Source organism: Pteropus vampyrus, unplaced genomic scaffold (genome assembly GCF_000151845.1).
Source record: "Pteropus vampyrus isolate Shadow unplaced genomic scaffold, Pvam_2.0 Scaffold25, whole genome shotgun sequence".
NCBI classification, from domain to species: domain Eukaryota; kingdom Metazoa; phylum Chordata; class Mammalia; order Chiroptera; family Pteropodidae; genus Pteropus; species Pteropus vampyrus.
In genome coordinates this window covers 4770682-4787487 of record NW_011888806.1, presented here as the reverse complement: position 1 = coordinate 4787487, position 16806 = coordinate 4770682, and the positions used below count along the sequence as shown (strand labels likewise).

General features: G+C 32.6%; 1 protein-coding gene across 2 annotated transcripts in view; it reads left to right on the top strand.

Annotated features, from left to right (window-relative positions):
* The window catches only part of GRID2 (glutamate ionotropic receptor delta type subunit 2), a 1302586-nt gene that overhangs the window by 676592 nt on the left and 609188 nt on the right, over positions 1 to 16806 (top strand). For both annotated transcript variants that reach the window (XM_011356280.1, XM_011356282.1), the window contains one exon: positions 11249 to 11454. In XM_011356280.1, coding sequence (XP_011354582.1) covers positions 11249 to 11454 — 206 coding nt within the window. The remainder of the gene's footprint in view (positions 1 to 11248; positions 11455 to 16806) is intronic.

Here is a 16806-nt window from a genome sequence, read left to right as displayed (position 1 = left end):
AACAGAATTGACAGCCCAGAAATACACCTCCGTCTGTATGGACAATTAATTTTTGACAGAGGAGCCAAAAATATACAATGGAGAAAAGAAAGCCTCTTCAATAAGTGGTTCTGGGAAAATTGGAAAGCCACCTACAAAAGAATGAACTAGACCGCTGTCTGTCACCATATACCCAAGTTAACTCAAAATAGATCAAAGATCTAAATATAAGACCTGGAAAAATTAATTGCATAGGAGAAAACATAAATACTAAACTCATGGACCTTGGATTTAGAGAGGATTTATGAATTGGACCTCAAAGACAAGAGAAATAAAAGCAAAATCAAACTGAATGGGGCTATATCAAACTAAAAAACTACACAACGAAAGGAACCATCAACAAAACAAAGAGGCAACCAAAATGGAGGAAGATGTTTGCAAACCACACCTCCAATAAGGAGCTAATATCCAAAATATATAAAGAATTTATCTAACTCAACAATAAAAATCAAACAATCCAATTAAAAAATGTGCAGAGGACCTAAACAGATACTTCTCCCAAGAAGACATACAAATGGCCAACAAACATATGAAAAGAGGCTCAACTTCACTAGCTATTAAGGAAATGCAAATCAAAACCACAATGAGATACCACCTCACACCTGTTAGAATGGCTCTCATCAACAGTACAAGTAACAGCAAATGTTGGAGAGGTTGTGGGTAAAAAGGAATTTTCCTCATACACCTCTGGTAGGAATGTAAATTGGTATGTTCACTATGGAGAACAGTATGGAGGTTTCTCAAAAAAACGAATAATTGACCTACCATATAACTCAAGGTATCTACTTCCAAAATTTGAATACATTTATCCATAAACATATATGCGCCCCAATGTTTATTGCGGCATTATTCACAGTGGCCAAGACATGGAAACAATCAAAGTGTTCTTCAATAGATGATTGGATAAAGAAGATGTTGTACTTATATACAATGGAATACTAATCAGCCATAAGAAAAGATGAAATACTGCCATTTGCAATAACATAGATCTTGAGATTATCATGCTAAATGAAATAAGTCAGACGGAAGTCAAGAACCATGTGATTTCACTCACATGTGGAATATAAAACTGAAAGCAACAAACAAGGCAAACAAAAACTCATAGACACAGTCAACAGTTTAGTGGTTACCTACGGGAAATGGAGCGAGGTAGATAAGGATAAAGGGAGTCAAATATATGGTGAAGGAAGAAAACTTAACTTTGGATAGTGAACACACAATGCAATATACAGTTGATGTGTTATTGAATTGTACACTTGAAACCTATATAATTTTATTAATCAATGTCACCCTAATAAATTTAATTTATAAAAAAAAGCAAATGGTAATTTGGATTTCATCAAAATGAAAAATTTCTGCCCATTAACAAACACCATTAAGAAAATTAATAGGCAAACTACAAACAGAATAAATTCCAGCATATATATCTGAAAAATTTATAAAAATACATAGGATATATAAAGAACTCAGAGATTTAAAAACAGACAAACAAAACAACAATATAAGACCAACAAAAACACACAATTAAAAATGGGCAAAAGGTTTATGTAGACAGTTCATATAAGAAGATACATAAATGGCCAGTAGACACAAGAAGTGCTTGGCATTTTTAGTCCCCAGATAAATGCAAAGTAAAATGAGCTACCAATCTGTTCCTACTAGATTAGCTGAAAGTCATTACTATATGTAAACAATAAGATAGCACAATTGGAACTCTCATACTTTGTTGGTTGGATGTAAACATATACAACCACTTTAGTTGTATATGTTTGGCGGTCTGTTACAAAATGATACACCTACCATATGACTTATCCATTTCACTCCCAAATATTTTCCAAGAAAAATGAGAATGTAGAGCAACAGAAATTTCAGCATTATTCATTATGTCCCAAACCAGAAACAATCTAAATACTCATCATTTTGAAAATAGTTAAAATGTGGCATATCCATACATGAAATACTATTTATCAATAAGAAATGAATCACTGAAATATGCAGTAACATTATTTTGAGTGAAAGAGGTGTGAAATAAAGAGAGATGAGATTCTATTTATATGAAGTCCAGCAACATGCAAAACTAATATTGGCAATATATGTCAGAAAGTGGTTTCATATCTGGATAGAAAGTGGATTGTCTGAAAAAGGAAGGGCACAGGTAATCTTTTGTGATAATAGAAATATTTAATATCTTGTTTTGAGTAGTAGTTATAGTGGAATACAATAAATACTCTTTGAACTACACATGTAAGGCTTGTTTATTTTATTATGTGTAAATTACACTCAATAAAAAAATTAGAAGACAAAACAACCCATCAGACAGTTGAAGACAAAAAAAGTAAAAAGAAAAAGGGGAGATCAATTAGCCTATACAAATTTTAAACTAAATAGCATAATTGAGTCACGATCACTTAGAGATTAAAAGTCATTGCCAAAGGTTAGAAACAAATATAGTAGACACCTAGAACCCAAATTTGGAAGCAGATCAGAATGACTAGAAGAGCTTTTTAATCATCATAATACCTGGATCTCATCCCAGGCCCCTAGAATCAAAATTTTTGCACAGTGGATGACATATATGTATTTTAATACCTCTCAGGTGATTTTGATACAGCCAGCTTTGTTCCTTCATGAGGCATTTGAAACAAATTTCAGTAGGTCACTTCTTCAGCGTCTTTGATTGGTAGCATTGTTTCCTGTGCCAGAATACTTTCAGGGACAGAGAACTCATAATATTTTGAAAGAGCTTTTCCACAATGGACCTTGGATATTTCTAGTTCTTAAAAAGTTTTTTATATGAAACTTAAAACACTTATATCGAACAAATGATCCATTTTGGGGAATAATATAAAATAAGTGATCTTTTTGCTTATAATCATTTATCAATAAATAAATGATTGTACCCCAGAACCCTCCTTAGTCTTCTACTACCTAAGTACCAAGAGCAATTTCGCATTTTTAATACAATGTGCTCTCAGATATTCTACCTTTATAAATGCCTTTATCCCTATCCTAGTTTTCCAATAACTCTGCATATGATCTGACACATTTATTGTTTACACAATATGCCACATGCTATATCTTATTGCCTTAGATAGAGGTGAGACCATTATCATTTTTTAGCAAATAAAAACACTTGTACCTTGTTGTGTTTTCTCAGTTTCTATATTTCAAAAATTTTGTTAAATATTAATTGTATCACTCATTACATTGCCCTACCCTTCTAATTTTGCATCAATCTCAATTTGCTTAGATTTCAACCAAATCTCTGAGAGGAAGTTTGGACAAGTAGGTGGGAATGATATCAAGGAAAGCTTATTAAAAGCAGTTGGCAGGCTCACTATCAGAGAAGCAATATCAGCAAGGAATTAGTTGAATGTGCCAGTGAATGGCTAGATTTCAGATCAATGAACTGACAATACAAACAAACCAGAAAATTAAAGGAGTAGATGGTCCTTAAAATGGAATAAAAACATATATGTAGGTGTTAAAAATATATATAATAAAAACATATAGCTTGCTTTAGTGGGAGACTTTTATTCTAAGAGTATTGATGAGAGAAAACTTGAATCTCAGGGCTATGAGGTCTAAATAGAACTGATTTACTAAAGTGATATAAGCAGTGAGATTGAAGTGTTCTTCGTCAAAAGAGCTAGCTACCTGGGTTCTTTAATTTCCTTTTCCTGAAACAATATTGCTCCCACAGCATAATATGGGGATGGATATATTGGATGGATCCAGCTAGGGAGACTGGAGGGACAATATGATAGCAGGGATCTAAGCAGCTTGTTTTGGTAATAACATGGAGACAAGAACTTATTGAATATAGTGAGATATCCTCATATATATTCACATCTCTACTTCAGTTCAGTATTGGCTTCATTCTTAGGCAAGACAGAGGACACTGGTGACTCAAAGCATATCCTTACAGATTATTATACTACAGAAAAACCTTTATCCTTCTGTCCTTATATCAAATATCATATATATGGCTATAAAGACATATATCAAATTTCAGGCTCTCTTCAGGCCCTGTGCTAATCCCTGAACCAAATAATTTGGTCAAGTGCATGGCATGCTCTCAATCACCAATCTAAATTACTCGATGGCCCTCTGAGTGAAGGTTAGGCATATGTGGACACCTGTGCTTCCCTTTCCAGTTGAAAGGAAACCTTACTTAGAGGAAAAAATTATTTAAATATTAGATTACTCTGATTAAATTAATTTATTTTAAAATTTAATTTGATACTAAATTGAATTATAGTACATATTTAATATTAAATATTTAAAATTATAAATATTTGTCTTTATAATTCAGCAATTTAAAATTTAAAATTTAAAAACAATTTAAAATTGTTTTTAAAACATACATTTTTTGAGGTTAGTTTGAATTCGTTTGATTTTGTTTGGGTCAGCTTAAATTTATTTTATATTCTTAGCCTTTCTGACATTTTTCTTACAGTTTCAGGATAGTCTGTTTTACAAGATTTTTGGTCATATGTAAATCTCTACTATAATTTGTTCAACTAAGTATTTCTGAAAATTAGATACCTAAAAGTCCATAATAGATGTTGATTAAATAAAATATCCTAGCATGAAAATTGCTAAATCAAACATATGTATTTTTCTATATGTGTATATAGGAATGTATACTTTATGACACTCATATGCACACACACACACACACACACACAAAAAAGAAATTCAACTTTAAGGAATACTAAATGGGTTATTTATGGGATCCCCTGCATTCTGAAAACTGATTTAATGATCTCAAATTAAGGGGCAATACATAGTTGAGTGACTTGAAGTACATAAGCCCTACCCTTAAGTAGCTCAGTATGTCATCCTTTCCTCCAATTAAATTTCCATTCCGTAGTCCCCTTCAAAATGAACATTGGATGACCATTCTCATAATGCATTCTTAGGAATCACAGCGTATATCCTATGCAGTCTTGATTTAGGTTTAATCAAGGCCCATAATAAAATGGACACATTTCTCTTAATTGATTGCAAATGTTTATAATTACCATGAGGGTGTTTTCAAATGTCTGATGACTATAATATTATTAACTGTTTTTCTAGATAGTCTTAAAGCTGTTTATTATACATTTGGCCACTTTCCAACTTTCAGTTCTCTCATTTATTTCAATCTACATCAATAAACATATAATTAAACATGTTACTGAACTATTTCCTTTGCATTAGTACATATTATATCAAGCAGGTAAAATGATATATTCTACTACTTTGAATTTGTTCATCAGTAAAATGTCCTTAAAATATTGATCAGCATTAATGTACAGCATTAATGACTATCATAATGAAATGCTATGATCTAATGTTAAAATCACAAGTTCTTATCAAATAGAAAATGTCAGTGATGGACCATGATGCTGTATTACCTCAAAATCTAATGTAGTACTTTATTATTTTTATTTCTAAATAAACTACAAATGTCAAAGAAATAATAAAGACTCAAATTCCTTTTAAAATAAGGGTTCTTCTAAACAAAAATTATTAAATCGTTCAATGTTTAAAGGGCTTATTTTCTCAGGAAATGACATTTATTATGTTTTGCTATTTATATGTTGGGAAAATTCATTCAGCTAAATGATGTATTTCATGTACCTGGCAGTATAACATATTCTTTTTTATCTTAAAAAAAAATCACAAGATTCTAAATATTAATTTTAAAGCTCAGCATTCGGTCCTAACTGCAGAAACACCAAAATTGGTTGAATGCAATACTAAAGTCTCCTGCTCCAAATGAGGTCTTCAGTGCACTGTGATCAAAATGATTAAATGTGCCTAATCAACTCAAATGAGAGAGAGAGAGAGATGAGTAGAGGGGGCAAAAAACAGACTTAACAAAATCTTACTGACAAATATCTTTTTCTACCAAATTCAATATATTGAAAGTGATATTTGAATACAATCATCAGACTAAGAATTACTGTTTGATATATTCCTGAGAAGTCCATTAAACTTAGTTAAACTGCAACTACAGTTTGGACAAGATTATAAGATTCTGCTGTCTGCAGTGGGGTCTGTGTTAACAGGAGGGGATGCAGATAACAAGCTCTTGGAGAGCAGGGATTGTTTTTGTCTCACTGAACATTCTCTTCCAGGTACCTCTTACAGTACTTGGTACATTGAACCAAAGACTGAATTCCAAAAGGGATCTATTTGGATGCTGACCGTTGGTTTGCAATGAACAATAGGATGGCATTTTTCTGGTTTTGGGGTCAGTTTTGAAATGTGTTTATGTATTAGGTTCTAATATAACCTGAGATTTTTCTACCCTAATCTAGTTTAATGTAAACCATTTTTCATATAGAAAATAAATTTAATCTTATATTAGTGACCATAATAAAGTAATTATTTTGTACAATTTAATAAAGTAAATCATTGAGCATCAATCAACCACTGTCTATTGGAGAGATGTCATGGGAAATGGTCTAGATAAGTTAATTCACATGTAAGAGAAATTCATAGTTGCTAGAATGTCAAGTTGTGAGGAGTTACCTAGATCAACTTTTAGTCCTTATCAAGATTTTTATTGTGTTTTCTATATTTTCAATAGAAAAAGACAATGGAAGAAAATTAAGAAAAAATTGGACTTTTGACTGGGTTAATAAAGTCTTGAAATTGTATATTGTTTAGAAATTTGCACTGTACAAACTGCTTTAATATTTCACATATTTTCTTTCATCAAAACAGCCCAGTAATTAGGTTAAATACTTTTCCTTTTGGTTTGATAAGGTGATGTTAGTTGCTACTTATCCTATGCTTTCATTTCTTTATTACATTTTTATTGGCATTAATCGCATTAAAACATAATTACCAAGTTGTCATCCCCTCCACTAAACTGGACTTACCTCAAGGATAAGAACTGTGACTTCACTTTCATCACCAAACTTATCAGATATTTATCAAAAGACCTGTATTAGTCAATAACCTTCGTCTTGTAAGTTATAATAGCTCATTTCAAACTAAATAATCACATACACAAAATTTTTTGTATTGATTCATGTAGTTGGGAAGTCTAAGGAAAAGCCAGTTTGCCTCTGTTTTCCTTCATATATGGGCTTCATTCTCAGTTTCTCTCTAAATGCTCTGGCTCTTGTAATCCCCAAACTACAGAATTACATCTTATGATACAAAAGAGATATCATTTCTTTTTTCTTATCCATATATCAAATTTTAATCCTTGTTTTAGTTCTCTGACTATCCCTGAACTAATTACTTAGACCAAGAACATAGAGAGCTCAAATTGACCATCCTGGGACACATGACCATCCAGTAATATAGCATGTGGAAGACAATATTATGTGGGACAAAAAGGATGGGTCCAGGTTTGTTTCTTAAATGATAAATGAGGTCTTGTTATTTGAAGAAAGAAGAAGAAATACTAAAAAGGTAAAAGTAACAGACATCAACTATGAAATTAATTCCAAGTTTACAGGGCTTTATGAGTAGCAAAGTAAGGATCCAAACCTGGTTTTCTGACATCAAGTACAGTGTTTTCCCTTAGATAAAAAGTTGCTTCAAAAAAGAGAGGTGCAGTGTTGACTAGTGAATGTTCATGTCAAATTACCCTGAAAACCAAAACAATAACTTTCAACTCCATAAATGCAAGGACAATTCCCAAATACATTCTGGATTGTACCACCCAAATTCCCCTTCAAAACTGAAGCAGTTGTTTCCTCAGCTGCTGAGAGTTCTGGCAGCTGACTGCCCTCCCCAGGAATTGTCCTCAGCTTAAGAAAGCCAACAAACCAAAGTCCAGGCAAGATTATAAAGGCCTTCCTTCCGCCAGCCCCAACTTAGGATAACTCTGAAAGCTTCTAGCTTCAGAAGTCCGTGCAGGCCTCTGTTGAGACTGCATTGCAGCTCTGCCTCTGCTGAGTCTTGCTCTCTCTTTTTGAGGTAAATGTTATTCCTGAGGGCAGTCCTAGTAAACTTTCTGTTCTCCTATCTGTATCTCAAAGTCTGCTTCCCTGGGAACCCGGTATTCTACAGCTTAGTAGGTTTTTCTCGAGCCTGAAGGACAACTAGAGTTAGACTAAATCATAACTGAAAACAATTGAAAGTTATTGGGAAAAATATTTAGATGTCTCTGTTTCTTAACAGTTTATTTAAAATGTTCCTCAATTTATTTATCATTTTCATTACATTCCGGCATTTATTTGTTTTTAATTAAATTCATTAGGAGAACATTAGTTAATAACATTATATAAGTTTCAGGTGTACAGCCTCATCTTCAAAACCAGCAACGTTGCCTTTCTCCGAAGTTGCCTTTCTCCCCACTAACTGGGTTTCACCCACATGCATTCTTTAGTAGTCAGATCTTTCTTCGGCTCTCCACTACTAATTTTAAGGACCCTGTGATTACACTAGACCCACTCAAATAATATGAGATTTCTCCCCATCTTAAAATCGAATAATCAGGAGCCTTAATGCGATCCGGAGCCTTGATTTCTCTTTGCCAGGTAACCTAGCATATTCACAGATTTCAAGGATAAGGCCTTGGGCATCTTTAGAAGTCATTATTTTGGCTACCACGCTTCCTTTATAGTGCCTGGGAAAAGCATCTTTTTGTTTTTTCCTCTGATTTTATGTTTAATAGCTTAGTTAATTAGCCTTCTACCACTTGCTGTTATATAATTATCCGGTCAGTAGAATTGATAATCACTGGGAACTACTGAACTAAAACTATTTAACTTTTTGCTATTAGTAAATAGCACTTAGTCACAACCACAGGCCTGGAAACTCCTTGAGGTCAGGCACCATGTCTTCTTTTTTTTTTTTCTGTAATCTTTATTTTCATTTCCTGCTAACTAATAGGCATACAGATAATGTAGCTAAATAATTGCAATGGCTGATTATGTTTATGAATTAAAACCAAAGGCCCAATTTTTTTGAATCACTCTTCCACAGAGCAGCCAATAGATGTTTTAATTCAGATTATTCTCACATCAAACCTACCAATTGTCACATATCATGGGTGTTTAGTGTTATTCTCAAACAAGCAAAGCTATTATTTAAGTTTTGCATTCCAAGAGTCTAAAACATTATGCTTGCTATTTTTGGTAGCTAGCCATCAGTAAATTTTAGGCAATTCTGCCCTATTGGTGGGGAAAGTTTACACTTAACAAGTAATTATGTACTACTATTAGTAATAATAATAACTTGTTTACTTATTTTCTGTCTCATTGTGGAGAAAGATATTCACTGTTGTGTTCCTCATACACAGCATGTGTCCAGTATTCAATAGATATTTTTGGAGCATTTTTTATTCTCAAAGTTAAGATATGAAATTATACTGGTATTATTTCTGTGAACAGAACATTTTCTAGATCATAAATGATCTGGAGCTTTATGTTCTGGTCACTCTGTGTTTTCTGAACATCCTTATTTATTTTAATGTATTTTTGGTTTTGTTTGTCTTACATACGGATTCACATTTAAGTCATTCAAATAAAAGAAACAACAACTTATTCAAAATCAAAGATTTGCTGGACACATATTTTAAAGGCATGTTGGTTCTGGGGTGAGACCCAGGCTTCTGGGTTGTTAGTAAGATTTCTAAGTGGTTCTGATTCACACAAAAGTTTGAGAATACCTGCTTGTGTATATACATAGTCCTATCACATGACCATCTATATCTGCTAAATTGCATCATATCTAACCTTTAGGTATTTTCTAACTTGAATATTTAATGAGTACATAATACCTTTATTATTCCAGCTCTTTTATCTCTCGTTCTGCTCTAGAAGAGACTTTATTTTTTTAAGCTGCTATAATGCTGACTTTATTTTTTTAAGCTGCTATAATGCTGACATCTCAGGTTTATAATATGATTAGGAATAAGGCATATGAAGTAGAATTTGTACAGTTACCTATTCTGAAGAGTTTGAGAGTCATCAGATGACTGAAAATATAGTAGTTGATTTTAAAAACGAATAAATCAGTTTTGTTTATTAATTTGTAATTTTGCAAATATAAAATTTTATGTTAGTTTCAAAATTTGTGGCTATTTGTTTTCTCATTTATAGGCTTATATATTACTTTTGTTAATGTACTGAAAAACACATGAATTAATTATTGCCCTTAAGAGGCAAATTTTACATGCATACATTCACACACAATTAGTAATTTTGAGATATAGTCCATTCACGATAAACAATCCACATTCTTATCCTTCACTAGTTTTTTTTTTTCACCTCGTTTAAACATTTTATGTCATGGACATATAGAAAAAATGTGGACTATATAGTAAAAGCAAATTTGCTATGTTACGATTATATTTTGCTGGGCACATCTTCCAATTATATTTATTTATATTCAAATCCCTTCTTTTATAAACAGCCAATATGGTACCAGGAAAAAATATTTGTAAGATTTCAGACACTTATTTTTACTTAAATATACATCAATATGCAAATTTGTAAACACTTTACTTAGATTGGATTTTACTCTCCTTATTTAAATGTGAAATGGCCACAAATTTTATTTGATAATCTTTCAGAACTTGCTTATTTTGGAATGGGTGAGTGAATATTTTGTTAAAATCTGTTTTACATACGAAATATATCCCCTATACTCCTAATAAGAAAACTATCCCCTACCAAGTTTGCCAGATTTGAGCTAAAAAGGAGGTACTTGTAAAATAGACAAAATTGTAGCTATTTTAGTTGTGGTGTAAGGGACCTGAGACCCTTTGAAGATAACATCTCAAAACCCTCCTTCTGTTTAGATTGTAAATGTCAAGTTTAATGACATTGTTGCTTTATTTAATAAACGTTAATAATCTTGATTCTTATTTAACTGCCATTAATGATATTCATGTTTTACTTGAGGTTTGTATCACTTCTTTAATGCTGAGGAACATAAAAAATATAATTTTCTTATTTAACGTTTACTTTAAGGAAGTGAGGATCCTAACATTTTTCCATAGGTGAGATAATTTAGAGAGCTCTTAAGAGGGAAAGAAATTCAATTTAAAAATAATAATTCCTACATTTTTCATGTAAACATATTAAATTGTGTTAACTGTAAACATATTTGAGAGTTCCACCAGCTACTCACTTAGTGGTTTTAGAGAGCCTACAATGTCGAACAATAAACTATTCTGATGTAAGTGAAATAGCTTTTATCTCTCTTCTATACTCTAACTCACACTTTGATGGGCTTTTGATGTTCTTAGATATCCGTGGAATACAGGAATTTTTGGACAAAGTATCTCAGCAGGGGATGGATGTTGCACTTCAGAAGGTAGAAAACAACATCAATAAAATGATCACCACTCTTTTTGATACCATGAGAATAGAGGAATTGAATCGCTATCGAGACACTCTTAGGCGAGCCATCCTTGTTATGAATCCTGCCACAGCCAAATCCTTCATTACTGAGGTAAGTAACAATTGTCAGAGGGTGAAGGTAAGGTGTAAAAATTAAATGCATTGGACTAGACCCCACAGAGGAGTTAAAAATTAAGAGCAGTGTGAGAGAATTAACTATAAAACTCTCATGAGCACTAATGAAGATAGCACAGTGAATTCCTGGCTCATCACGTTTACCCCGTACTGTCCAGTTAATCGCTGAGAATGTTTGTATTTATATATATTTAGGCACATAGCCAGAATGATTTTAAGAAATCTATGGGGCTTTAAAAGTGCTGTTGACCTGAATGAATCTAACAAGTTCAAATATTAATTTGAAAGTACACGGTTCTCTAACTAATCCTTAAGTTTGTTTTGCAAGTTAAAATTTTACTTCTGAATAAAGATTTACTTGAATCAGCCTATTGTTGCCTGAACATGATTATTTTTACAAAAATATATAGCAAATTTACTTCTGCTCTGTAAACTCTGTATCAAGACAAATAATTAAATAAAACTGTGTGAAACTTTGCAAAGTGATGATCACTACACATTTTATGATACTTTATCCTCAAATTTTTAATTATATCTGTTCATGTGGCTAGAAGCTCTGAAACTTTTTAAAATTTAAGACTTTTAATAATTGGTGTAAAGTTTCTATGTTCTAAAATGCTTTCTTATTGCCTTGCAAAGGATTATTGTCAGGTCATTTTTGCCTTACTTCAAGTTTTTAATTTTATATAGTGCTAGAACTGGTCATGATATTACATACTTTCACATGGGTTTTATTATTAGTGCTTTTAATTTTGGTGACTTTATTTGACTAATACTTTTTTTTTTTCTCACTTTTCCATTGTGCTTTCTTGAGCTCCCAAAGTACTGCTATAAAGCCTCTAAATTAAAAATGTGTTAGAAGTTCTATGACACTCTATAATATAATTGGTATCAAGTAACTGAAGCAGAATATAAATCACTAAGAAGAATAAAACTTTGGGGAAAATATCAATAATACCATTTTAATTTTAAAGAACTTCGTTATGCAGTTTAAGGACAAATATACAACTTTTATCTTTTCTAGTCTAGCAAATGACTCAGAGTCTCATTGAACAACTAGATTTTTCCACAATTGAAAGAATATTTCCAATTTTATAGGAGTTGGTTCTTTTCTTTAAGAAAATCTGCTAGAAGATTGAAGGGAAATACACAAAGACATGTAATATAAATTGGAATCTTAAAATTATTATAAATGAGGTTGAAGCATTGAGAAGGCACATTTGAAATAGACTTAGTGTCATGAATAGGAATTCACAAAAGAAATGTGGTATATAACAGAAAACTACAAGTCTATCTCAGCCACTTTCTGTCCATGTGGTGTTAGCAAACTCCTAAACATTTCTGAGCCTCCATTTTGTCCTCAGCAAAATAGGAGTAATATATTGATTTCAATATATTGTATTTATAATGTAGATTAATGAGATATCTTATGTTCTAAAAGGGGTACGGCAGGGGCTTTTATTGAGGCAGGGAGGTGAATATATAGAGGAGAGGAAACACATGAGGAAGAGGAGGTCTGGGGAAAAGGTGAAGACATCTGTGTTGGACATGTTGAGTATGTGCCATTTAAATCAACATGTTATTTAATCCTTAGAGTTTTTCCTCATGCTCAAATAAATAGATATTCAGCAAACATCTGGACGCACGATTTGAATCCTCACAAGAACTCAAGTCTTAAGACAGATATATATATGTTTAAAGCGCTACAGTGTTTAAAGAAACAGTAGGTCAAGTAAGGGAAAGAACACAACTGAAGATGGCACAGGCAGAGAAATAAGATCTAGAAAAGGAAATAAAGAAAACCATAAGCTAGCTTGTAGAGGAAAAGCAAAATAGAAAAAAAAAAAAAAACTACGAACAAAAAAAAAGCTGTACAAAGCAAAGGGGAAAATATACCAACATGATTTTGCTGAAAAATTGTCAAATAAAATAAGATTGAAAAATCTGGAAGTCTAGTTATTTAGCAATAACAAGTTAATTTATGATTTAGACAAGAAGCCAGATGTCTGTGTTGAGTGGTGAATGTGTGGTGAGAAAAAGAAGACAATGAATATCGACCAAAAAATTGGATGAAAATTGCCAGAAAGAGCTAAGGTAATAGAAAAGTCTGTAGATGAGAGGTTGTTTGGCACTGAGATGCCTTTAAAACCTTGCACATGGAAGAAATCTCTGAAGGGGAACTTATAAAGAATGAAGTAGAAAGAACTAGAATTGAAATCTCAGAGAAGCTCTATTAAGTTTACAAAGTATGAAAAACTATGCAGGCAAGAGACAAAAGATAGTCTAAAAGATAGGGGGAGAACCCAGATAGTGGTATGTCATGGGTCTTAATTGTCTAGAAAAAAGTAACTATTAGAATTAAACACTTTAGGATAAGGACTCAAAAAAGATATTTGTATCGGGAGCCAAAAAATTCCTAAGAATAGCAGAGAATGGAGCAAGATTGCAAAGGTCATGAAAGGGATTAATGGAGGTGAGTATGTTGACTACTTGAGAAGTTTGGTGATGAAAGTAAAAATAAATTATGGGTAAAATATTTTTAAAAAGTTGATGGATATCAGAAACAGGAAAATCTGTTTCATTTTGGGGATAGAAGCTAAAGCTTTTCTACACAGATCTTAGGAAAACAGTGAAAAAGGAGAGATTGTAGATTAGAGAGGGAATAATTGATGAGATAAGAATCTAGAATGTTAGACCTCATGAAGCTCTATCAGGGAAGGACTACTCATGACCCGTAACTTAAAATTGCTGTTTCAGAGTAGATAAATTAGTTCAGACTTTGTTAAAGAAATTTTCTTTGACCATCTTTGTGTTATTGATAACCAATTTCAACTAATATGATCTTGGTTTGTATTCTGACCATGGCCCCCTGTCCTTGACTCTAAACTTTATACTTGTAAAAATCTATTTCTTCCACCTTTGTTCCCAAACCCATAAAAATCTATGTTTGTGATTTTCCTGAGAGACTTCAATCCCCTTCTCTATACAGCCACCATTTTTCCTACACTCACTTGTCTTTCACAATCACTGATTTTATGCCTCCAAATCGCAGACTAAATTTATTCTACAGTCTCAAGGAGTGATGTAGGAATGACAGAAAGAATGTGAACCCACCCTCCTTCTCCATCCTAAGCTGGCTATACTGTTCTCTGACCTCTATAGTGGTTCCTGTTTCTCAATTAGCTGTTCTCAATCTCCTCTTATGCATTCTAGGAGCATTTCCACACTCAGGGAATAGACTGACCCCTTTAGTACTAGAAGCCATTCATTCAAAAAGCAGTGTGGAATTCAAAAGGCTGGCATTGCTGAAAGTCTGGAGATACAAAGAGTAGTTCCTGACTTGAAAGATCACTTAGTCTTGTGGAGAAGGCAGGCATGTAACTAAATAATAAAATTGGAAAGAAAAATGCTGTAGCCGTGATGGATAAATGGTACTCTAGAATTGCATAGAACTGACTGACTATGCATGCAGAGAGCTTGGCTGGAGTCAGGAGAAGTTTCACAGAGAATTGCTTTCCCAGAATCTTGCAACATAAATAAAAATTCATTAGGCAATAATAGGCAAACAATTTGATGTGTGTGTGTGTGTGTGTGTGTGTGTGTAGAGAGAGAGATTAAAAAACAAATAGAGCTGAGGGTTTCATAATAGAAAAACAAGTCTCTTCGTCTACTCTTTTCTACGTCGTTATTTTCAGAAGGAATTACTTTTAATTTTTAAGATTTAATTTTCATTTACTTCTAGAATACTCTATACACTCACATGGTTCAAGCTTTTAAAAGTTCAAAAGGATAATCTCCCGCCACTGTTCCTCAAGCACCTGACTTTCTTCTCAGGAGGCAAACAATGTGTCTTGTGTGGCATTCCAGGTGTATATATATATATACCTATCTATATATGCACACACAGATACTTTATTCTTTCTTATACAAAACGATATGCTAACTATAAGCTCTGTGCCTGGATTTTTGTTACTTAGTAACACCTAAGAGTTCATGACATTGAGATATATGAAGTGCTCATCATAATTTTAATGGCCGTACAATATTCCATTGAGAGATGGAGTTACTCTTAGCTCTTTAATTTTTTCCTATTTCTACTTACTCCGATGAATATTATTCATTGATTTATTTTACCTCCTGCTGATTTCCTTTCTGATATAATAAAATGAAGATTTATTTCATTTGCTTCACCAATACTCACACCTCTTTTCAATGTAACACAATTTTAAATAATTTTATAAAGCATAACTGTACTTTTACTCCTATACCACTACTATAGAGAGTACAGTGTCTATAAGGGCTCTCTCACTACTTTTTTATTCTCCTACCTCCCAACTTCCATGATCCACAGTTTTACTTTTCTATTTGGTGTGTTAGAAGCATATATTTTCTAATCAGTAACCATATATCTTTCATGGTTGGCAGTCAGCTGTTGAGAAATCCAGGATATGTCTGATCCTCATTTATTTGAAGGCGGCTTGTTTTTTACACCTTGAAACCTTTTGAGAACTTTAATATTTTCAAGTTTCACAATAATATACCTAAGTGGGTTTTTTATCATCTATTTTACTCTTTGCTTGCTAAGCCTCTTCTTTTCTTCTACCATATAAAATATTTTCTTTGATTTCTCAAAAGTTTCTAAGAATTTTTAAGTCCTCTCATTTTTTCAAATTCTCTCTATCTTTTCTAAGGTATTTTTTCTTGTTTTATTTTGATCTTTTTTTATATTGTAGTTGTCTTCAAATGTCTTGTGATCCTAGTTTGACATTCATACTTAGGAATGAATTAATAATAAGTTGATTGAAAGCTGTGCATATGAAGAAGGGCATTTAGCTTGTCCATTGGCAAGCTTCCATTTAGATTGAGAAGATGGAACAATGCCATTTTATTGGAGGGAATGCTAGAGTTCATATGTGCGTTTATATGTGTCTTTACTGTAGGATAATAATGGCAAAGTAGTTGTCCAATTTTACCCTAGAAAGTCCACTTGTTTTCTTAGAAGAGAATCCTTTTTTTTTTTTTTTTGCACAAGGATGAGACAGTGTGTGAGAAGGCCCTTGTGAAAATGAACATACATTAAAGTGGAGTTGATGCTACTTATCCACTGATTCTGTATTTGCAAATTCACCTTCTCACTAAAATTTAGTTGTAACTCCAAAATCAGTACTAGAAATGCTTTCATAGTCATTCACAGAAATGTGCAAAATAGTGAAAAATTCGAGTTGCCTGATGGCTGTTATTCCCAGCTAAGGTCAAACAAAGCCATGCTCTGCATTCTTGTTGCAGCTCTCATAGTGTAAACAAGTGTCCTTTCTTGGCAGTCTAGTTA